Consider the following 19948-nt stretch of genomic DNA (forward strand, 5'->3'; position numbering starts at 1 on the left):
ACTGTTTTTCTCCACAGATGCAAACAAAAAGAAGAAGAAGAAGAAGAAGGGAGTGCGTGCCATCTTCCGTCGTATCTGGAAGATGCTGAAACCAGCCAGCCGCTCTCGCTAAAATAACAATCTCCACAGCATTAAACAATCATAGCATTTAAAAGTATGGTCATATTGTTATTAGTTTTATTGGATGTATTTTTTTTTTAATTTTACACAGAAGCTGTGTGGAACAAATCATATTCAAGGTTTTATAAAGCAATAGCAGAAAACCATGAAACATGTCTTCTAAATAATTTTCAAATAATTGAAAATGGCAAGACACAGATGGACCAACATGATCAAAACAAGACAATTACACACAACTATAGATAATAACTCAAAATAACCCAGTCACTCATTTCATGGTGTAATATGGGGTGTGTGTGTATGTTTGTGCATATTTGTGTCTGCAACCTCTTGTCAGACTGTCACTGTAAGTAAGGATGCATTTTTATGTTTTTTTCCAGTTAAAATAAGACTCAAAGCTGTAGGTTGACAAAGTCTTTAAACAGGGAATCCTCTTCAATTTTTCTGGACATTACTTACCTCTATATTAAAAAGTCAAACTATGATGATAAAAATACTTAAATTCAAATATATAGCCACAAGTGGCGATTGATGGGTCCAAGAATGCAATATACCTCTGGTTCTTGGCAGTTTATGCCTGTGAAAAAAAGTGGATTTGAACCCACAATCTTCAGCATGCAAGAAAGATGCTTTACCTACTGAGCCAAACACCACTGATCGCTTATTTTGAGAGAAAATAACTAGGGAGAATTATTATTATCCTGCAGCATATGATTGAAAGTGCTAACCACTTTATAGAACTTTATAGTTCTCTCCATTAATGAATAAATCAATACTAAATCACAAGGGGCAGAAAATTGCTGCTAGACTGCTCTCTGTCTTGATCAATATGAGTTTAAAAGTGGTCCACACTAATGATTTTGAAAAAAATCTAAATGGCGGAAAATCCAATATGGTGGACATTTAAAGTGATATATGGGTTGGACTCAGCACCTTCCAAAGAATCTATAGACACAAGAATATTCTCTCTATTACTGTAAGAAGTTATTGGCCAAAACATAAAGTTGCTTGATATAGCCCCACCATGTGGCCAATTGATGTAGTTTTTGTTGCCTAGGTAGTGGGGGGACATAGGAGCCCACCTGCCAAATATAGTCACTGTAGGTCTAATGGATTCTGATCACTTTTAGCAGAGAAAAAGAAAGAAAAAAAGAAGAATTCCAGCAAATAAAAAAGGATTCCAGCACTACGCATTTGGATATGAAGATTTCAGCAAGTGCTCATTAATTTTAGACAATAAATGATAAAGAGCCTGACATACAATCCATTTCAGTCATAAGGTTAAACTTTGATATAAACACTCTGCAGATCATTTTAAAACTACCAGACTCACAGCAACTGTAACTGTGGGAACGGATTTAATTTTATGTGCCACAGTTCCTGCTGGTTTTTACTGGTCTCACACAGACAGGAAGCTATATTTTCCACTAGTGCATCACAAAAGAAACAGGAAGTTTTCTAACGCCAGCTGAGTTCGCTCACATGCTGCGTCTCCAGTCCTCAACCCTGCGCTGTGGGGACAAGATCTCCGAGCTATGGACGTCTACCAGGAGGCTGTGGGTTATCTGGAGTCACAGCAGATACCAGGTGAGGCGGGGTGTGTGTGTGTGTGTGTGAGAAAGAGAGAGAGAGAGAGGGAGAGAGAGAGAGAGAGACAGAGAGAGACACAGAGGGGTTTTTCAAAGCAGTTGTAAAAGCAAAAAGAGTTTGTTATTTGTGTTCTTTTTAATTAAAAGAGTTAATTTCCAAAGCATGATATATCCTCTTTGAAAAAAAAAAATATTACGTGAAGTTCAATAATCATTCAATAATTCAAAAAAATATAAAGAATCCAGTCTGTAAAGTGTAATCACTTTGTCATCTTAAAGGGCTTAAAGTTACTTACTATCCTTTAAAATCTTTAAAATGTACCATAGTTTGTTTTCGTGTTGCACTGTCAAACATTTTTGACTTTATTCAAATGATTGATATCTCATATGGGAACAAAACTAATGTGTGCTCAGTTTATGGGGCAGTGTGGAAGTAAGCCTGTTTATCTTGCTCCCTTTTACCATGTGTTGTGTGTGTGTGTGTGTCAGTTGAAGTGGAGGCAGAGTCTGATGTCCTGGACGAGGATGTGTTCCAGGAGGAGACAGTGTCCTGCCTCCTGTCCCCTCTCCACACGGAGAGCGTGGACTTACCCGACACTCCTGTGAGTTCGCCCTATCACACATGACTGTTTTTGCTGAAAATAAAATCAATTATTCTTTCAAAGTTCTCTGTCTCTCTCCATAGACTTTCTACTTTCTACTTTCCTTGCATTGTCTATTTTTGAGCTTGATAGGAGACAAATTTTCAACCACCTAAAAACATCAACGGTAAAAATCAGACTTTGGTGTCAGTCCCTCAGAGTCAAAGAGCGAGGGCTTCTTTCTAGAGCCGCCATTTTGCACCGTCATTCATCGATCATACAGGGAGAAATCCATGGTAGATAGAGTTGAACAAATGACGGGTTAGAGTGTGTTAATGCTGAATGTGTTTGATTCAGACGATACGCAGCCCAGAGGAAATGTTGGAGAGGCGGCTGGTGGTCCTGAGAGGCATCCTGGAGAGTGAGGAGGTCTACCTCAGTGAGCTGGAGGTGTTACTGATGGTAACACACGCATACACACACACACACACACACACACACCACACACCACACACCACACACACATTTTAACAATTTATTTATGTCCACATAGAAGAAAACGTACAAGGACACAAATACTGAAGGTGCAGTAAAGTACATTCACAAAATCATGGACCAGTGGCATAGATCTTCACAATACAAAACATATGCAAGCTTGATTGTCGCGATCAGGCACATAGTCCACAGAAGTTGCCAATGCATCTTAAACTAGACCTATTACATTAACAATGGTAATTACAACGGGTGTGGTTGTTTAGGTTATCAAAACAACAGTTGGCGTTCACCTGCACTTCACCTACGACCTGCCGCCATCATGCGCGCATGCGCACACTACACACACACCACACACACTTGATTCTCATTCTCTCTCTCTCTGTTTCTGCCACACACAAACATGCTGTAGGTTCTCATTTCTCTCTCTCGCACTCTTTCTCTAACACACACACACACACAGTCTCGCTCACTAACAGCTTTTTTTTCCACGTATATTACTAAGCAAGACTGTTTATATGAGCACACACCCAGCTTGGTCTGAAACCATGAAGTCTGTGGTTGCAGCCTTCCTTCTCTGGGCTGAACGTGCAGTACTGCAATGCATAAACACTGTAGATATTACTAATACTGCTCAGCTTCCCCTTTTTATTGTGTCACTACAGTATAAAGAGTTAAATAAAACAAAACAAAACATAAAGTCTGACTGAAGGGATGAGACCTTTACTCTCCTGGAAATCAGGTGAAACTACGGTACAGTAAGGTGTATAGACGAATCAGAAAGTGACTTTATTTGTCAAATCTACTTAGTTCTGCCGATCTTAACTCATGAGATGGTAAAGTCTTATAAGACAACAGGCTGGACATCAGTGCTAAATGATGCTCATGCAGTTTGATACCTTACACTAACATGATGTGTGGATAGATAGGTCATCCTGTTGTCTTGCATGTGTTTGTCTGTGTGAGCAGAAGCGTGCATGTCCTTGAGTGTGTGGTTGGTGTTGTGCCACACAAGATAATGTGCAATAATAGAATCCAGTGTCTTAGTTATTGGGCTTCCTTCTTTGACCACACATGGTAAATCTCTTGTTCTCCATCAGGGATGAGTTCCCCTTTCTGTCAAAGGTCCAAATATAAAACTGCATTTTAGAAATCAGAATACTAAAGCCATCGTCCCTGCTAACGTTGCAAATTGATAATGTGTGTGCTTCCTATCAGTAGAGGTTTAGAGTAGAGTGAATTCTCTTTTGGTTAATGGTCAACAAGAGCAGAGAGGAAGACTTTTCAGATTGGGTTGTGAATCGAGCTGCTAATAGACTTGCGCCAGGAAGTGGTGGCGCAAGAACGAGTGACTGGGTGCTTTTTATTGATTAATTTCCCCCTTTCTTTGCTGCTATTTCCAGCAGCAGCTATCCCTGTTTCTGCATTTAATGTGTGTGTGACTCATTTAAGTTTAAAATAAATGGATGTGAGAAACGAATCATAAAGTTGATGTTATGTTTGTGGTTGTTGCGCGGATATTTTCTGTGCCGTTTCAGCTCGGCAGTATGCACGGTTTATTGTGTGGGTGAGTAAATATACCATGTGTGCATTTATGCATGTCGCTGTTATGGGGGCGGTTGGAGTGTATGTGCCAAAGCTGAGTGGCTGTTGAAGTGTGTGTGACTGAGACTTCAGTGGTGTGTGTGAAATGTGAACTCTGCGCTCGATTCAACATGTTCACACATGCTTCTCGCCACCCTGTTTCTCATCTAAATTATTCACCACAGCCCAGTTATGTGTTTTATTTCTGTTCTCTATATATCACCAACTCCTCTCACCTATTTTATTCTGCCTCTCTTCTCTTTTTCTCTCTCTGCTTGTACAACTCATTTTCTTCATTTTCTTTTCTTCATCTCCTTAACATATTTTCTCTCTCATATCCTACTTCATCCTTCTCGTCCTCACCATCCCTCACCGTTTCAACCCCCCGTCCCCCTCCCTTCATCTCAATCTACCTTCCCTCTCCACCTGCCCCCTTCTAGCCCATGAAGGCTCTGCGGGCCTCAGCCGGGACGTCCCAGCCGGTTCTGTCCAGTCAACAGGTGCATACGGTTTTCTACCAGGTGCCCGAGCTCAGAGACATGCACCAGTGCTTCTACGCCGGCCTGAAGGCCCGTCTGGACCCACACACACACACAGAGCCCAGTCCCGGCCCGGTGGATCCAGACCCAGAGAGGGAGAGGAGCTCAGCTGAGGAGACAGAGATGAAGCAGGGAGGTTTTGAGTTGATGGTGGGGGATCTATTTTTGAAAATGGTAAGTTATACAGTACAGACTCTCTCTCACACACACACACACACACACACACACACACACACACACAAAACAAAACTATGTAGTATCAATGGCTCACTAACCAACCCCCTTCTGTTATGCCCTTGTGTTAAGACACTTAACATTTACACTAGGGACAAGTATTGTAGGATTGTATTGTAGGATTTCAATACTGCTACCAGTTCTGGTACTTCAAATTTGATACTGGTTCAAAATCAATACTTTTCTCAATACCTCTCTTTGCTGAATAAATGTCATTATGCAATAGAGCAAATTATTATATATTTGGTTAATATTTGAAGCATTTTGTTCCAAAATGTTATGCAAATATATCCTTTTTGAAAAATAATTGCTACCTTCAATTAATCTGTCAATATTTCATAAATAAGGAAGACATCATCCCCAAAAGTATTGCTATTTTGTAAGCAAAGGTCCTAGGTTGGATAGTAACTTCAGCAGTATTTCATAATGAGTTGTACATTAATGCAAGTGATCATTCTCTAAGAAAGGGTGTCCAAGTTTTCACATGGCAGATATCTCATTTTGGAGTGAAACTCTTCAATTGTTTTTTAGTGTGAGAGATTCACTCGGCTATTCTACAAATGAGTAGCGATTTGACTCCATCCATCCATCCATCCATCCATCTCTCCATCCATCCATTCATCCATCCATCCATCCATCTATCCATTCATCCATCCATCTATCCATACATTTGCTTTTGCAGGTGAACCAGATTGGTGTGTATCGTGGTTTCATCGATAACTATGAGAAGGCTGTTGAAATTGTCCGCAAGTGCACACACTCTGACCATCGCTTCCGAACGCTGGCCCAGGTAAAACAAATACACAGAGAACAGACTGAACGCTAAACTAACATACAGGCACAGTCTAATTAGTCTCACTTTGTTTTTCAGAGCATGATGTCTAACAACGGCTCAGACAAAGCTAGGACCAAATACACCTTTGAAGGTACGGACTAATGGGTTAATGTATGTTGTTTTATTACATGAGTTATTGGTTGTCAGTGTTTGATCGCTGTCCTTTTTCCTCCAGCTCTCCTGTACAAACCTCTGGACAGAGTAACCAAGACCACACTGGTGCTGCGAGTGAGAAAACCCCTGATGATTCATTACAGTCATTCTTCCATTCATTTCTTTTCACCAAATTGTTTATAGTCCTTTTAATTTCAATTCATGAAACCTCTCTTCTCTCCTTTTTCTTCCCTCTCCTTGTTTCTCCTTTATTTAATTAGTCCACATGTGACCCATATGGATTTTCATTGGCCTTATTTGTTTATATGTGTGTGCTCTCCAAACACAGCTGAACCTTAATGTTGAGCTGTCTGTCCTCCTGCAGGACGTCCTGCAGACGACACCTGTGGAACACGGGGATCACACGGCACTACAGGAAGCTCTGAGGCTGTCTCGCAGCTTCCTGTCTGGGGTCAACGAGGGCTCACAATGTAAACGAGAGGTCACGCTCAGTCACGGCATGGTGAGAGTAAACCGTGCACACACACACACACACGTGGGCGCGCACATATGCAAACATTCACACACAAGTGCACATAAGCATATACATACACACACATGAACTCGCCAAAAGTACTTACACATGTGTTTTATTGTATATTTGCATGTGCACACACCCTTGCCCACCCTCCCAGTCTTGAGGCATGAACTCACAGGAAAACATCAAAACAAACCCCCAAAACAGTCACACCCATATAGTAGTATTAACAACACAATGTGTGTGTCTGTGTGCGTGTGTCTGTGTGTGTGTCTGCGCCCCAGAGACGGCAGCTGATGCGTGATGGCTTCGTGGTGGATGTGTGTGAGGGGGAGCGGAACCTGCGCCACCTCTTCCTGTACACCGACCTGCTGCTGTGTACCAAGCTCAAGGCTGTGGCCAAAGGGTGTGTGACAGGTCTTCATATATACGTATATATGTACACATATTTGTTTACAGTAATTTGACAATGCTACATGCACCTTTACCTTTAAAGAGCAGGATACGAGCTCAGTAGAAGAAATACACTCAGGAAAAGAAGACAAGCCTAGAAGCAGTGGTGGAAAGTAACTAAGAACATTTACTCAAGTACTGTACTTAAGTACAATTTAGAGGTAGTTGCACTTTACTTGAGTATTACCATTTCATTCTACTTTATACTTCTACTCCACTACATTTCAGAGGGAAATATTGTACTTTTTACTCCACTACATTTATTTGACAGCTTTAGTTACTAGTTACTTTGCAGATTTAGATTATTAATACAAATTATAAATCAACTAATACATTATGATATATTTTTATAGGTTAAGCTATCCAGCAGTATATAAAGTAATTAAAATTAGCTCCACCTTTACCAGGTGCAACATTAAAGTGATGAACACATTAATGCATCAATATTTATAGTCCAATAACATGATATATATGATTCTGAAATGGGCCATTCTGCATAATGACTACTTTTACTTTTGCTACTTTAAGTATATTTTGATGCTAATACTTTTGTACTTTGACTTAAGTAAGATTTTGAATGCAGGACTTTTACTTGTAACAAAGTATTTTTACACTGTGGTATTGCTACTTTTACTTAAGTCAAAGATCTGAATACTTCTTCCACCGCTGCCTAGAGGAATAGCTGAGGCTCTACCTGCCCTGTATAAATGTGGCACTATAAGATACATTTGTCTGTACACTTTCACACAAACTGATTATTCTGTTTGTATGTGTGACTGTTTGTGTGTGTTTGTACATGAATGTGTTTGTGTTTCCTCCCAGGAAGCAGGCCCAGTACAGGTTCTGCTGGTATCTGCCCCTGGCCGGTCTCAGACTGCGCTGGGCTGCGGACCAGGAAGGACCGGCCGACACACACCTCCGCATACACACCATCCGAACCAAGATGTACCTGCTCCGACAACAGCTGCGGCAACACGTGGTGTGTGTGTGTGTGTGTGCAAAGAGAGAGAGAGAGAGAGAGAGAGAAGAGAGAGAGAGCGAGAGAGAGAGAGAGAGCGAGAGCGAGAGCGAGAGCGAGAGCGAGAGAGAGAGAGAGAGAGTAAAAGGAGTCAGACCAGTCTTGAGTTTTAATGCATTGAGTGCTATATTCAGAATTTGTGTGTGTGTGTGTGTGTGTGTGTGTGTGTGTGTGTGTGTGTGTGTGTGTGTGAAGAGAGGATCCAGGGGCCTGGCAGCTCGAAGCAGGAAGAAACTGCAGCAGATGGAACTGTTGCTGCTCACACACTCACCTGTCCACAGACTGGAGCTGCACAGCCCCAGTGGCAAGGTATACACCCCCCCCCCCCCCCCCCCCCCACACACACACACACACACACACACACACACACACACACACAACACACACACACACACACACACACACACACAATAAGCATCCTAATCTATGCCTGATGTATAAACTAATGTCTCTCGCTGCAGAGTCACTGTCTCCTGTCCTCCCTGTATGAACTTGACGAATGGAGAGAAGCCATCCACAAGCTCACCAGAGACAGTAAGTTAACAACTGATGGGTTATTAGAAAAGAACATAACTATTACTGTTAAAGAAACAAAAAGGAAAACAGATCATACAGGTGTTAGCGAGAAATGTGATTGTGAATCTTTTCATGGCTTTCTAAACACAGACAAATCAGATTGCTTGTGGTTTCTCCCTGATGTGACTGCCATGTTATTCCAAAAATAGCTATCAACTGTTCTCAAAACTTTCAAATGATAAAAATATGCCTGTGTTTGCCATCTGTTGTTTCTCAGACATAGAAACAGTTCCTCCAGATCTGCTCACCCTCACCAGCGCATGTGTCAAACTGAGAATGACTCAGCAGCCACCACTACACAGCTTAAACACTGGTACAGCTCTCTCTCTCTCTCTCTGTCTCTCTGTCTCACTCTCTTACCTCTTTTCCTCACCACAGGTTCACATCCTGTCTGAAATGCGATACAGAAAGTCCGGGCTGTTGCCTTTGATCTTTTCATGCTGCACTTTTAATTTCCAACAGGTTTTTATGACTTTCTATGTAATACCCCTCATACCCACAGACTTGCGCAATTTCAGTTCCCTTCAACACGATTACATTTAGTGAGCTTCAGGACATTTCTGTTTCTCACCAGGTGATGAGGAGGACTCGCTGTGTGGGACTCTGACTGTAGCGATCCACTCTGCCTGCGGCCTACAACACCCAGCTAGTACATTTGTTATTTGCTCTGCTCTAATTATAGTACATAAGAGTTTCATACCAGCTCCTCTTACAAAATGATTGATACTTTTTGAAGGTAGGTAACTGTCAACCTCCCTCTCTCTCTCTTCTCTCTCTCTCTCTCTCTCTCTCTTTCTCAGGTGTGTATGTGTGTGTGGAGGTGGATGGCTATGAGTGCTATGATAAACAGGCCCAGACCCATTCTTCAATCCAAAGCCTCAGCCCACACTGGGACCAGGTTAGACCCAAGCTATAATAATAATAATAATAATAATAATAATATTGTTTTTACAACAACAAGGAGTCTTAAAATACAGTATGTTTCAAAAGTAGTTGGACCTGGACCTGGACAAATGGAACAAATTTAATTATTTATGTATAGAAAAATGTATTCCTACTTCTAAAACACTCAGTATTTAAAAATGGATTCAAAATTGGGAAATACATTCCAAAGAAAAGTGGTCATAGATAGATAGACAGATAGACACATACATACATACATTCATACATACATAAATTAAAACATAAAATTGAGTCTGTGTGTGTTTAAGTCATTAATAAAATGGTACTGAAGTTCCTCAGACAGGTCGTTCTAGTTTATGGACCATGACAGCCGAAGCACAGCCACATTTCCTCTGGAGTCTAGACTGCAGGACCGTCAGAGAGACCCACCAAGATGTCAGACTGCGCTCCGACTCACAGGGGATTAAAGAGTCTGCAGTGTGGCCAGACCAGCCATGCTTTAAACATGATCAGTGAAATAAAATCTACTCTCAATCCAACTAGTAACCAGTGTCGAAATGCTAAAATAAGGGATGTGTGGTCTCTTTGCAGCTCTAGGACACTGCTGTCAGCGTTAACACCCTTACAACTCAAATTCACATTCTGTCTTTCAAATAGGAGCTGACTTTCCAGGTGGATGGGGCGCAGAACCTGAAGGTGCTGTGTGTGAGTCAGTCAGAGGGAGGGGAAGATGCCGTCCTGGGAAAAGCTTCTGTCAAGGTACGAGGAGCGTGAGCAAGACCAAGCTCCATTAAAATGTTTGCGGGAGGTTCGGGCTTCGGCTGAGATTCATTAGATGGTCTGGATTGATTTAGCTGTCAAGGGGCACCAGTAGGTCAGCTATGTGTGTGTATGTGTGTGTGTGTGTGTGTGTGTGTGTGTGTGTGTGGGGGGGGGGGGGGGGGGGGGGGCATGCACAGAGGCAGGGCTAAGAAGGAAAAACACAGTAGAGGCGTGCACTATTGTCTCCTACTTGTTTCCCATCCAAACCATTTATTTTTAGATTGCTGATGAACCAAATCTTAACTTCTACAGTGTTTTGCATTTTTCATCATGTCTGCCATGTTGACTTCTACAAGTTTTTCTGGCTCTGCTGTCAACAGACTGTCACTATCTGTGTCTATCTATCTGTGTCTCTTTCCAGTTGGACTCCACCACCCTGCAAAAGCGCTGGAGAAGACAGACGCTCCCTGTGGGCCAGGTGGAGGTGACCCTGTCCCTGAAGTACTGTCCACACCCCCTTGGCCCGCCCAGCTCACCTCAGCAACAGCCTGTCTTCAACATCCCGATTGGAGCTGTGGCAGAGTGAGTCCCTGTCAATCACTGTAAACAGACCAATACTGTCGCTGAGAGTCCACAGTGACCAGTGAAAGCCATTCAGCTGAAAGCAACAGTTGCTCAGAGGAGTTTTATTTCCGTCTCTTGCCGTGTTGCACAGCTAGATTTAGGAAGTGAAATGGCTTGTTATGTGGGATGATGGTCTAAAGAGAAGCAGCGATAGCAGAAGTGTGGCAAGAACGGAGTGTAAAATGAAACAACACATGTATCAAGCACCTGTGGTGTGTTTTGGATTTCCCCTAAGATGGATGCAATAAGTGCAATATGTTTGTGCACACACACATTACATTCATTGCACAGATGTAGCATGCAGTTGTGTGCTTGTGTGTTTTTATCTGTGTCTGCCTGAGTGCTGAAATTTGTAATGTGTGTGTGTGTGTGTGTATTTCCTCCTCCAGACAGGAGGGAGTGCTGGTCCCCCATGTGGTGCGGTGCTGTGTGGAGGAGGTGGAGAGGAGAGGCATGGAGGAAGTCGGCATCTACAGGATTTCAGGAGCCGCCAGTGACATCAGCAGCCTCAAGACCGCCTTCAACAGCAGTAAGAAAACACGTTTCACAGCAAGCATGCTGTCTGTTATGTTGAAACTCAAACTGGTTACAACTGTTGTTTCATACACTTCAAATGCAGGAAACAACAGCTGTCTGTTGTTAAGATTTTGTGATTACATACAAATATGTTACATTTAACTGCAACTTAAAAACTCTTTTCTACGTGGCAATTTTGACCAGTTTGGATTTTGGATGTCAGTCGGCTGGTTGTCTTCACCATTTGCCAGTGAAAATATTGTACCTCTCAAAAGTCAGCGGTTGAGAAAAACCTCTAGAGAAAACTCTTGAGGCAGATGATCATGCTTTCTTTAAATCAGAAGGTTCTGAATGGCTTTCATAGACCCTGGAGTCATATGACTTAGCACCTAAACCTTCAATTCATGCAAAAAAACAGAAAGTACATAAAAGAGTTTGAGTTATGAAGCTTGTCCATATCTACAGTTTGCCTATGGCATGTAGTCTGAAGGCTTTTTCTTATTCTTTTATGTTTTTTTTTGGCTTTAAAAATAATGAATATGCACTTTATCCCTTCCTGTTGTGATCCTTATCTCACGTTTATTATCACTATCATATCAAGTAATTGCTCAGTAAGTAAAGGTGATACTGATCTTGATCCTCTGTCCGCCCAGATCTGCGTGACGCAGTAACCAGGCTGAGAACTGCAGAAGTGAACGCGGTCTCAGGCGTTCTCAAGCTCTACTTCAGAGAGCTGCCTGAACCGCTCATACCTACTGAGCTGTTCCAGAGCCTGGCCAGGGCGCTGAGTGAGACACACACTCACACACACACACACACACACACACACACACACACACACACACTCTGTTGGAAGTGAATCTGTACACAGTCAGCATAGCTGGAGATATCAGCGCCCATTTTCCTCCCTTCAGAAGAAGCCGTTTGCTGCCATTTATTCTTGTACAGTATGGAAAACAACTTCCATAGACTTGAAAATTGCCTTTTGATTTTGTCAGAGTTTCTGTTTTATTGTTATTTCATTTTGCCGTGTTGAGCGTTTTCATATCTGTGCGCACATTACGTTACACCCTGCTTACTGTTAATCACCTGACACCCACAACAAGAAGTGGAAGTCTCTGCCTCAAAACACATGACCTTACAAACTTTATCGTCACATCCATGTCATGAGCATCTGTCAGCCAGGACAGCAGTTAATTCAAAGCTTGGTTTGACACCATAACGTTTGTATTATAAAAAGAACAAATAACAAGTAAAAGATTTTTAAAAAATGCAATGATTGGGGAAATGTCAGCTAGACACAAACAGTAGTAAATGGACTATAAAAGTAAACGACACAGGTTTTTATAACCTTAATTCCAACTCTAGCCCCCTTAAAATAACCTTAAAATGGCAAAGTGACAAACAGCACTTCCTCAAAAATTCTTATGTTCTGAACTCAGCAGATTCATAAAAGGAGGATTATCCGCACACTGGATTAATTCATTCACACAGGAGTTTTGCCTGATGGAGACTTCAGGGCCAAAACTTTGTCCTGTATTGAATAAAGTATTTAGAAAGGAGCTTTAATCCAGTGTGCGGATAATCTCCCTTTATGCAGCACCTGGCCTACATATAGGTTGGGTGTGCACACCTCTGCTAGCCTTCCTGAACTCAACAGACCTACATGTATGTGAATTGACCAACCTGACAATTGACTCTCCTGCAGACATCCAGGACCTTGACTCCAGACTGGTGTCCATGCTGTCTCTGCTCCAGTCCTGTCCTGACGTCAACCGCCAGACCTTCCTCTACCTGCTGCACCACCTCCAACGGTCTGGATCAGACAGCAACACATCCCGCCACATACAAATTATTATTTACTGCTGAAATTCTTTTAATGGACCAGGTGGTTGAAGCTGTCCTTCCTCTCTGAACTCATTAGAGTTGATATCGTAACCTTGTAAGAGAGACAGATGAAAACAAACCTCCTTCCAACTTTGTTAGTGGAGGTAATAATCATATTGATTATTACTGACCCGCATAAGCTGTTAACTCTAAGCGTTGTTGTTGATAATGGGATTTCGCAATCACATTTCCTCTTTTTCAATTTTCTCATTTTCGTTTCATCATATTTTCCAGGGTCTCAGAGAGGCAAGAGGTCAACAAGATGTCTCTGATGAACCTGGCGACAGTGTTTGGTCCCAGCCTCTTACGCCCCCCTGTGGCCAGCCTGGGGCACGGCGGCCCCACGGTGGATATCTCCCAGGAGGTCGTGGTGCAGGTGGGGATCAGCTGGATATTGGAAAATTACAGATTTTCAGTAATGATAGTGATTTTAAGGAATCAAAAATGCATAAATAAGTATTAAAAACCGTCAAAATGTGGAATTACTACAATGAAAATTAAAGTTTTCCTCTTGTTTATAGGCATGCAATAAGAAAGTTTCAGTCCAGAATTAGATATCCGCCACATGAAAATTGGGCAACTTCTCAAATTATTATGAAACACTGTTGTTAGCCAACCTAAGACCTTTGCTTACAAAATTGCCACATTTGTGAATTATTTTTACTTCTGAAATATTGAAAAATTATTAAAGGTAGCAATTGCTTCTCAACATGAGACCCTTCAAATATTGAGGGAAAAAAATATTGTTTGATTTAATCTGGTTTCATTCAGCAAAGTGTTGATTTAGAGCCAGTATCAAATTTGAAGTATTATCAAAAACAACACCTGCCCCTAGTGTAAAGGTTAAGTGTCTTGCACAACAGCACAACAGAAGCGATTTGTTGAGTTGATTCTTTCTAAAGTTCTGCTGCTTTCTGTGTGTGTGTGTGTATTTGTGTGTGTGTGTATGTGTGCACACTTAGGTCCAAGTGGTTTTCTTCTACCTGCACTGTAACAACCTCCCTGCAGCCCAGACTTCTCTTCCCCACGACACAGACAGTGAAGATGAGACCACCCACATGTGAGAGAGACCACCTCCGCTCTGTCATGGCTGCTGCCACACAGAATTCAACGAGGCTGTGTAAAAATAAAAAAAATAACAGTGTGTGAATAACAGTGTGAAAAAAAATAAAGGTATTTATTGATGAAGTTCAGGACTCTTATTTTGCGCTTTTCTTTGAAAATGGGACTTTTGGCAGCTGTTAGTAACTCTACTGGTGACTCTAGAAACATTAAGTGTTTTTTTTATTAATCTAGGACAGCAGCTGAACATTGAAGATACATGCAAATTCTTAAATGGAGGGATTATTCAATAGCATTTGCAAAGTTTCACCTTTCTATAACAAGGAAGTTATTCTACACAATTTCACATAATTTGTTTTACCACCCGCTGAAGTGGCTGGACAAGTGTTTCTGAAAGTTAAATCAAGCGATTCTCAAATCCCTTTAAATATCTCAATTTTCAACTACTATCAACTATTTTTCTGCACATTGCCACAGTGTTCCTGGGGTGTGGATGAGGAGATGGGCCTGGTGGCTCAGAGGGTAATGTGAAGTTGAAATGTGGCTGAGGAACAGTCAGGGGCACAGATGTTGTAAAAAGGTCAGGGGTCGCCTTCCCTAGCCTGAAATCCAATCGGTTACGGTTCAAATCCAACTAGACGGAGTTCACCACGCAGCGTACACCTCGTAAAAGTCATGCACGCACACACACACACACACACACACACAGCATTTTTAGAACCAATACAAAAACCAACACACACACAGCACATGTTCGACCCATCCGCCCTACAGATGGGGGTCTCCTTTCAGCCCGCTTTACCGCAGCACCTGGGCAGGGTGGGCTAGTGTTACCCCTAACCTTTTCCCCCAACCCCCCTCTGCCTTTTGATCGCTAATCCCGGACCCCCAGTCTGACTCTCCCACTACTATAACTCTAATAGACTGGGAACTGTGTGTGGATGCCATAACAACATCCAGAACAATGTCCCGAAAAAAAAAAACGGTGGAATCACCCTTTTGCCCCCGGTGCCATAAATCACCTGTCCCCTCTAACACGGTGGCTGCCAAAATAAGGTTCCGCTCGACGACTACAAAGACAAAATGAGGTTCCCATTGCAGACTACAAAGGGAAGGGAGCCGAGGAAGGCCTGTTTCTGTGAACAGAGAGACGTGGCAGACGTTTGTGACCAAAGACGTGACTAGACGACTGGTGGACACCTGGAGCTGGTGGGAACTTTTCACCGGGATGCAGAATGACTTCATACAGTCTGTCTCATGTGGGCAAACAGTAATGAGCACTTTATTTATATGAAATTTCAAAGTTGTATTTCACTGGTGCTCAAAAAGGGATTTTACTGATTGTTACAACTGTCATTTGTATTATAAGCCTGTTTTAGAAGAAACGTAGCAAAGTACAAACCCTCTTCAACAAAGGCTCAGAAACCTTAACTTACAAAATAGAAGCATATACCACCTTCTATCTTCCAAATGTCAACTTTTCAGGAACTAAGAAAAGCAGCTTTGTTTTCAGACTGACCACAATGCAGTTTTTAGTTTATCCAAAGGGTTTTGAAAGGGTTTCCTAAACCAAAGATGTAGTAGAATTTTCTCAACCCATATTGAACCATTTAATCGTTCAGCTGAAGTTAAAACATGAAAATCACCAAAATTTTCCACACAAAAATAGTGGTATGTAGCAGTTAATTTCATGCATCTATAGGTTATAAAAACAGTTTCACTCCAATACAATGCATGTTCTTGCAAATGATTGCTGGCATGAAGGTAAATCTCATAATGAAGTCAATTTGAATCCTTTTAATTTAAATTATAACAACATTTTTGTAGAAGAAACCAACAATGTTATTGAAATATGGAGTAATTCATATTGGAATAACTTTTTATTTTGAATCTAATAAGGATATAGCATTCTGGAAGGAAACCCCATGCACACACGTATAATTGGTCAAGAATTTGGGTAAAAGCAGAAAGTCCTATTGTCCAAATTGTTTTAATGTATATGTCAAAGTTTTGGGGTTGCATGAGAGCGGCGTGGCGATGTGGCTATATTTAGTCATTTCTATGAGTTGAGGATTGAGAATTTCAATTTGTATGAAAGATAAAAACAGCACAGGCCACTGGTGTGTGTGTGTGTGTGTGTACACAATATATTAATGGCATAGTTCTGTGTGTGTGTGTGTGTGTGTGTGTGCCATGGGGGTGCTGTCCAGAGCCATGCCATGCTTGATTAGTCCTAATCTAGCTAGGAGTCGGGTTGCTGTGTCGGCGGCATGTCTGTATGGAAGGCATGCAGGCTGCGGATCACAAGGATTGACCCTCTGCCTCTCAGGTTAACAGAAGCCCAGTGTGTGTGTGTGTGTGTGTGTGTGTGTGTGTGTGTGTGTGTGTGTCCCTCCCCAGAACATTGTGAGGGTAAAACTTGCTGAACTTGGACTTGAGTTCTCAGAATAGAAGATTAGGTGTGAAACAAAGATTGTGTGTGTGAGAGAGAGATGTACAAATTTTAAGAAGAGAGTGAAGCAAAATTTTAAGTCTGCGTGTGTGTGTGTGTGTGTGTGTGTAAAAGGAGAGAGGGAGGAAAAGGAAAAGGAAATGGGATAAGGAGAAGAGAGAGAGAGAATGTGTTTGCAGGAGGTCTAGTTGAACTTTGGCTCTGGCTGCGGCGCAGGAGGAGTCACCTCTCGTAAAACGTACCCCCGGCAGGTTGTAAACATAACACCACACACACACACACACACACACACACACACACACACACACACATACACAACCTGTGAGTTTCATCACTATTTCCCAAACAGTAAGGCCTGCCCTGGTCAACCATACTTCACGTTTGTGTCAAGAAAGCACGCTGCAGTCAGGTCAGTGTGAGCGAAGCCGCAGACAGAATGCTCCGCGGCCCACGGGCTTAAGCTGTCTGTTAGTGTCTGTGTAAGTGTGTGTGTTTGGGGAGTTTTGGGATCAAACCCACTGTCGACAGAGGCTGCGCTGAGGAGACAGCTGGCGACAGGTGCTTGCTGGAGCAACGCAGCAGGTGCTTTGTGCTCACACACACACACACACACACACACACACACACACACACACACACAGACAAAAAAAAGGGCAGATAGTTTGCCCCCAAGACATGATTGTACATGCACTGACACACACACTCTTTGTCTCTCTCTCACACAGAGGTTTGTATTACTATACTTGTGAGGACCCGAACCATAACCCTCTCCACTGCATGCCTAACCCTGAATTCCTCGCTGTGGAAACTAATGTTCAGCAGGTTTATTTAAAATGAATTATTTCGAGGCTTGGCTTGCTGAGTTTGTTAGAGGTTTTCTGCCGCTTTATCACCGATCAAACAGCTTCTAAGTCCTCATATTCCCTCAGCCGCCTTTGTCGCTCTTTCACTGCAGCCTGTTGTTCTGAGTTTTTGTCACCGCTATATCTGCTTTCCCCAGGTTGTGCTTAACTTTTGAATCTTCAGGCGCCTCCACTGGAGTGAAGTTTAAATGAACGAAGAGCAAAAGTCTGTGTTGGGCCTGTTAGTATAATGTTTCCTTTACCCTGACCTAAAACTAATGGTAATTCTAACCCTAACCCTAAACCAAGTTGTCACACTAAACTAACCTTAACCCTTATTCTGATGCCACATTCAAGTCGTATCGGAAGAAGCAGAAGAACAGGATGACATCTCGCTCCTACAACTCTCATGTGTTTACTGTAACTTGTTGTAACGCCTACATTTAAAATAATTTATGAATTTAAAAACAACCATAAACAAACTGCAGCAGACATTATTCGCTTTCCTTACACAGAGTTGATGTGTTACTGTGAATAGAACTGGTCATTTTGATTTTTTTTTCTTTTATCTTGGACTGCCAACATCAGTGGATTTGCTGCAGCGCTTGCCGCCTGTGTTGACACATTTCTGCAATTCGTGACGCCAAGAAGTCGGAGCCCATAAAAAAATTCCCACGTCCTGTTTGTAATTACCACTAAGACGCTGGTGTGAACGCTTTTTTTTCCCAGTCGGCAGTTTGTATTTCTGATGAATCCAACGTGACAGAAACGCAGCATAAGCATAAAATGAGGACTGCAGGAAGCATTAAATGTTCCCACTTTGGAGGATTTCCCTCATTTTTCTATCCTTGTGAGGCCATTTGGACCTCATAAGGATTGAAATACAAGAACGAACACACACACACACACACCGTTCTCCTCCGTGTATGTGCAGTCCCACTGAGAGGTCATCAGTCAGCGGGTCTATTTTTCTCTTTTTATTTTCAATCACAGGCTACAACACAGTGGCACAGCCAATCACCCACACACGGCCTACCAAAACAACACGACTCCTCAACAAATAGGAGCTCTTCCATCTGTTTCACCCCCTCCTCGCCCCTTCCTCCCTCACACCCCCCATCTCCCCTGGGCTATGACGCCATATCTCCCAAATGGAAACAGAAATCATGACGCGAGGATGGACCAATGCTTTTTAGATCAGTATCTGGGCTCCTCAGAGTCTATCTTAGGTTCCTGTACGGTCGGGAAATAACTGGCTGCAGTTAGTTTGGTCTCTGTGTCAGCTGTCCAGCCGGGGAGGAGATGGTAGATAGTGTCAGTTTCCCCAAATATTGTATGGTGTGTGAGTGAAAGGTGTGTGTGTGTGTGTGTGTGTGTGTGTGTGTGTGTGTGAGATTATCAGCAGTTGCCATTACAGGAACTGGAGCGTACATTACCTTTATCATAATAATTCAAAATATGCAAGGATGTGATCAGGGGAAAAGAGGGAAAATGGTAATCTTCCATTAGAAATTAATCAGAGCCTTGAGTCCAAAAACCTGAACATAAATAGAGGCTCAGAGGGCTAGAGATTAACAAATGAATGAAACAAAGAGTGTTCTTATTAAATAAATGCTATGGATTTTCACTCGAATATTAGTACACAAATTAACATTGTGCAGTCTTTAAATGATCTATGAAACACAGAATGTGCTGCACAGGTTGCACCGTGAATACACTGCAACTTTAAACTGTAAGCCAAACAATACAGATTTAACTGTAAATTAATATGGCACAATATATTATTATCTAAATATTGAGCATTAACTCTAGCCTATAGCTATGTTTATTGCTGGTTTGAAACAATCTAAATTGTTCCCCACCATCATATCGTTTTTATTATCTGAGAGTCTTGAAAGTCTTCTTAGTTTATTATTTTCACTTTTCAATATGAAAACTGTAAATGAAAACTAGTCATTGTATTGTTATCTTTTGTACCAATACCTTTACAAATCAGTTAAAAAAAATCCCATTGCATTTATATAACAAGGGTAATCTCTTTGTTCCATTAAAAAAAAAAAGAAAAAAAAGAAACCCACTGAAAAATCACATCCCTGAATAATCCTTGGTTATAATTCTGTATAGCAAATGTGAGGTAGAATATTTATCTGGCTATGATAATTTTGATTAATCAAATGCACATATATTGTACTATTTTCTCTGAAAACAATTAAACTGCATCAGTTTTTCTCTTACATAAAATATTCTA

General features: G+C 41.8%; 1 protein-coding gene across 2 annotated transcripts; it reads left to right on the forward strand.

Moving 5' to 3' along the window:
* Positions 1-1593: 1593 nt before the first annotated feature.
* On the forward strand, positions 1594-14513 carry LOC139641060 (active breakpoint cluster region-related protein). Of its 2 annotated transcripts, none has more exons than XM_071515293.1 (22): positions 1594-1707; positions 2199-2311; positions 2648-2752; positions 4807-5079; positions 5822-5929; positions 6011-6065; positions 6150-6202; positions 6453-6590; positions 6890-7011; positions 7881-8037; positions 8272-8385; positions 8538-8610; positions 8870-8965; positions 9227-9301; positions 9453-9550; positions 10213-10314; positions 10739-10899; positions 11331-11470; positions 12111-12245; positions 13166-13271; positions 13579-13720; positions 14307-14513. In XM_071515293.1, exons 1-22 carry the CDS (start codon positions 1656-1658, stop codon positions 14406-14408), a joined length of 2520 nt encoding a protein of 839 aa, XP_071371394.1. In that variant the 5' UTR covers positions 1594-1655; the 3' UTR covers positions 14409-14513. The 2 variants fall into 2 exon arrangements, with proteins under 2 accessions (XP_071371394.1, XP_071371395.1); XM_071515294.1 differs by having other exon boundaries at positions 4888-5079.
* The last annotated feature ends 5435 nt before the right edge of the window (positions 14514-19948 follow it).

This window comes from Centroberyx affinis, unplaced genomic scaffold, assembly GCF_046629955.1.
Source record: "Centroberyx affinis isolate AG114_WGS23_722 - 3 ecotype Tasmania unplaced genomic scaffold, CSIRO-AGI_Caff_v1 ptg000335l_1, whole genome shotgun sequence".
Classification (NCBI taxonomy): Eukaryota; Metazoa; Chordata; class Actinopteri; order Beryciformes; family Berycidae; genus Centroberyx; species Centroberyx affinis.

What these genes read in the sequence shown, in the direction of transcription:
- LOC139641060 (XM_071515293.1), top strand. Translation starts at nt 1,656, where the DNA reads ATGGACGTCTACCAGGAGGCTGTGGGTTATCTGGAGTCACAGCAGATA. An exon ending in GACCAAATACACCTTTGAAG is followed by an intron (nt 6,066 to 6,149) that starts GTACGGACTAAT and finishes TTTTTCCTCCAG; the next exon opens with CTCTCCTGTACAAACCTCTG. An exon ending in GAGCCTGGCCAGGGCGCTGA is followed by an intron (nt 12,246 to 13,165) that starts GTGAGACACACA and finishes ACTCTCCTGCAG; the next exon opens with ACATCCAGGACCTTGACTCC.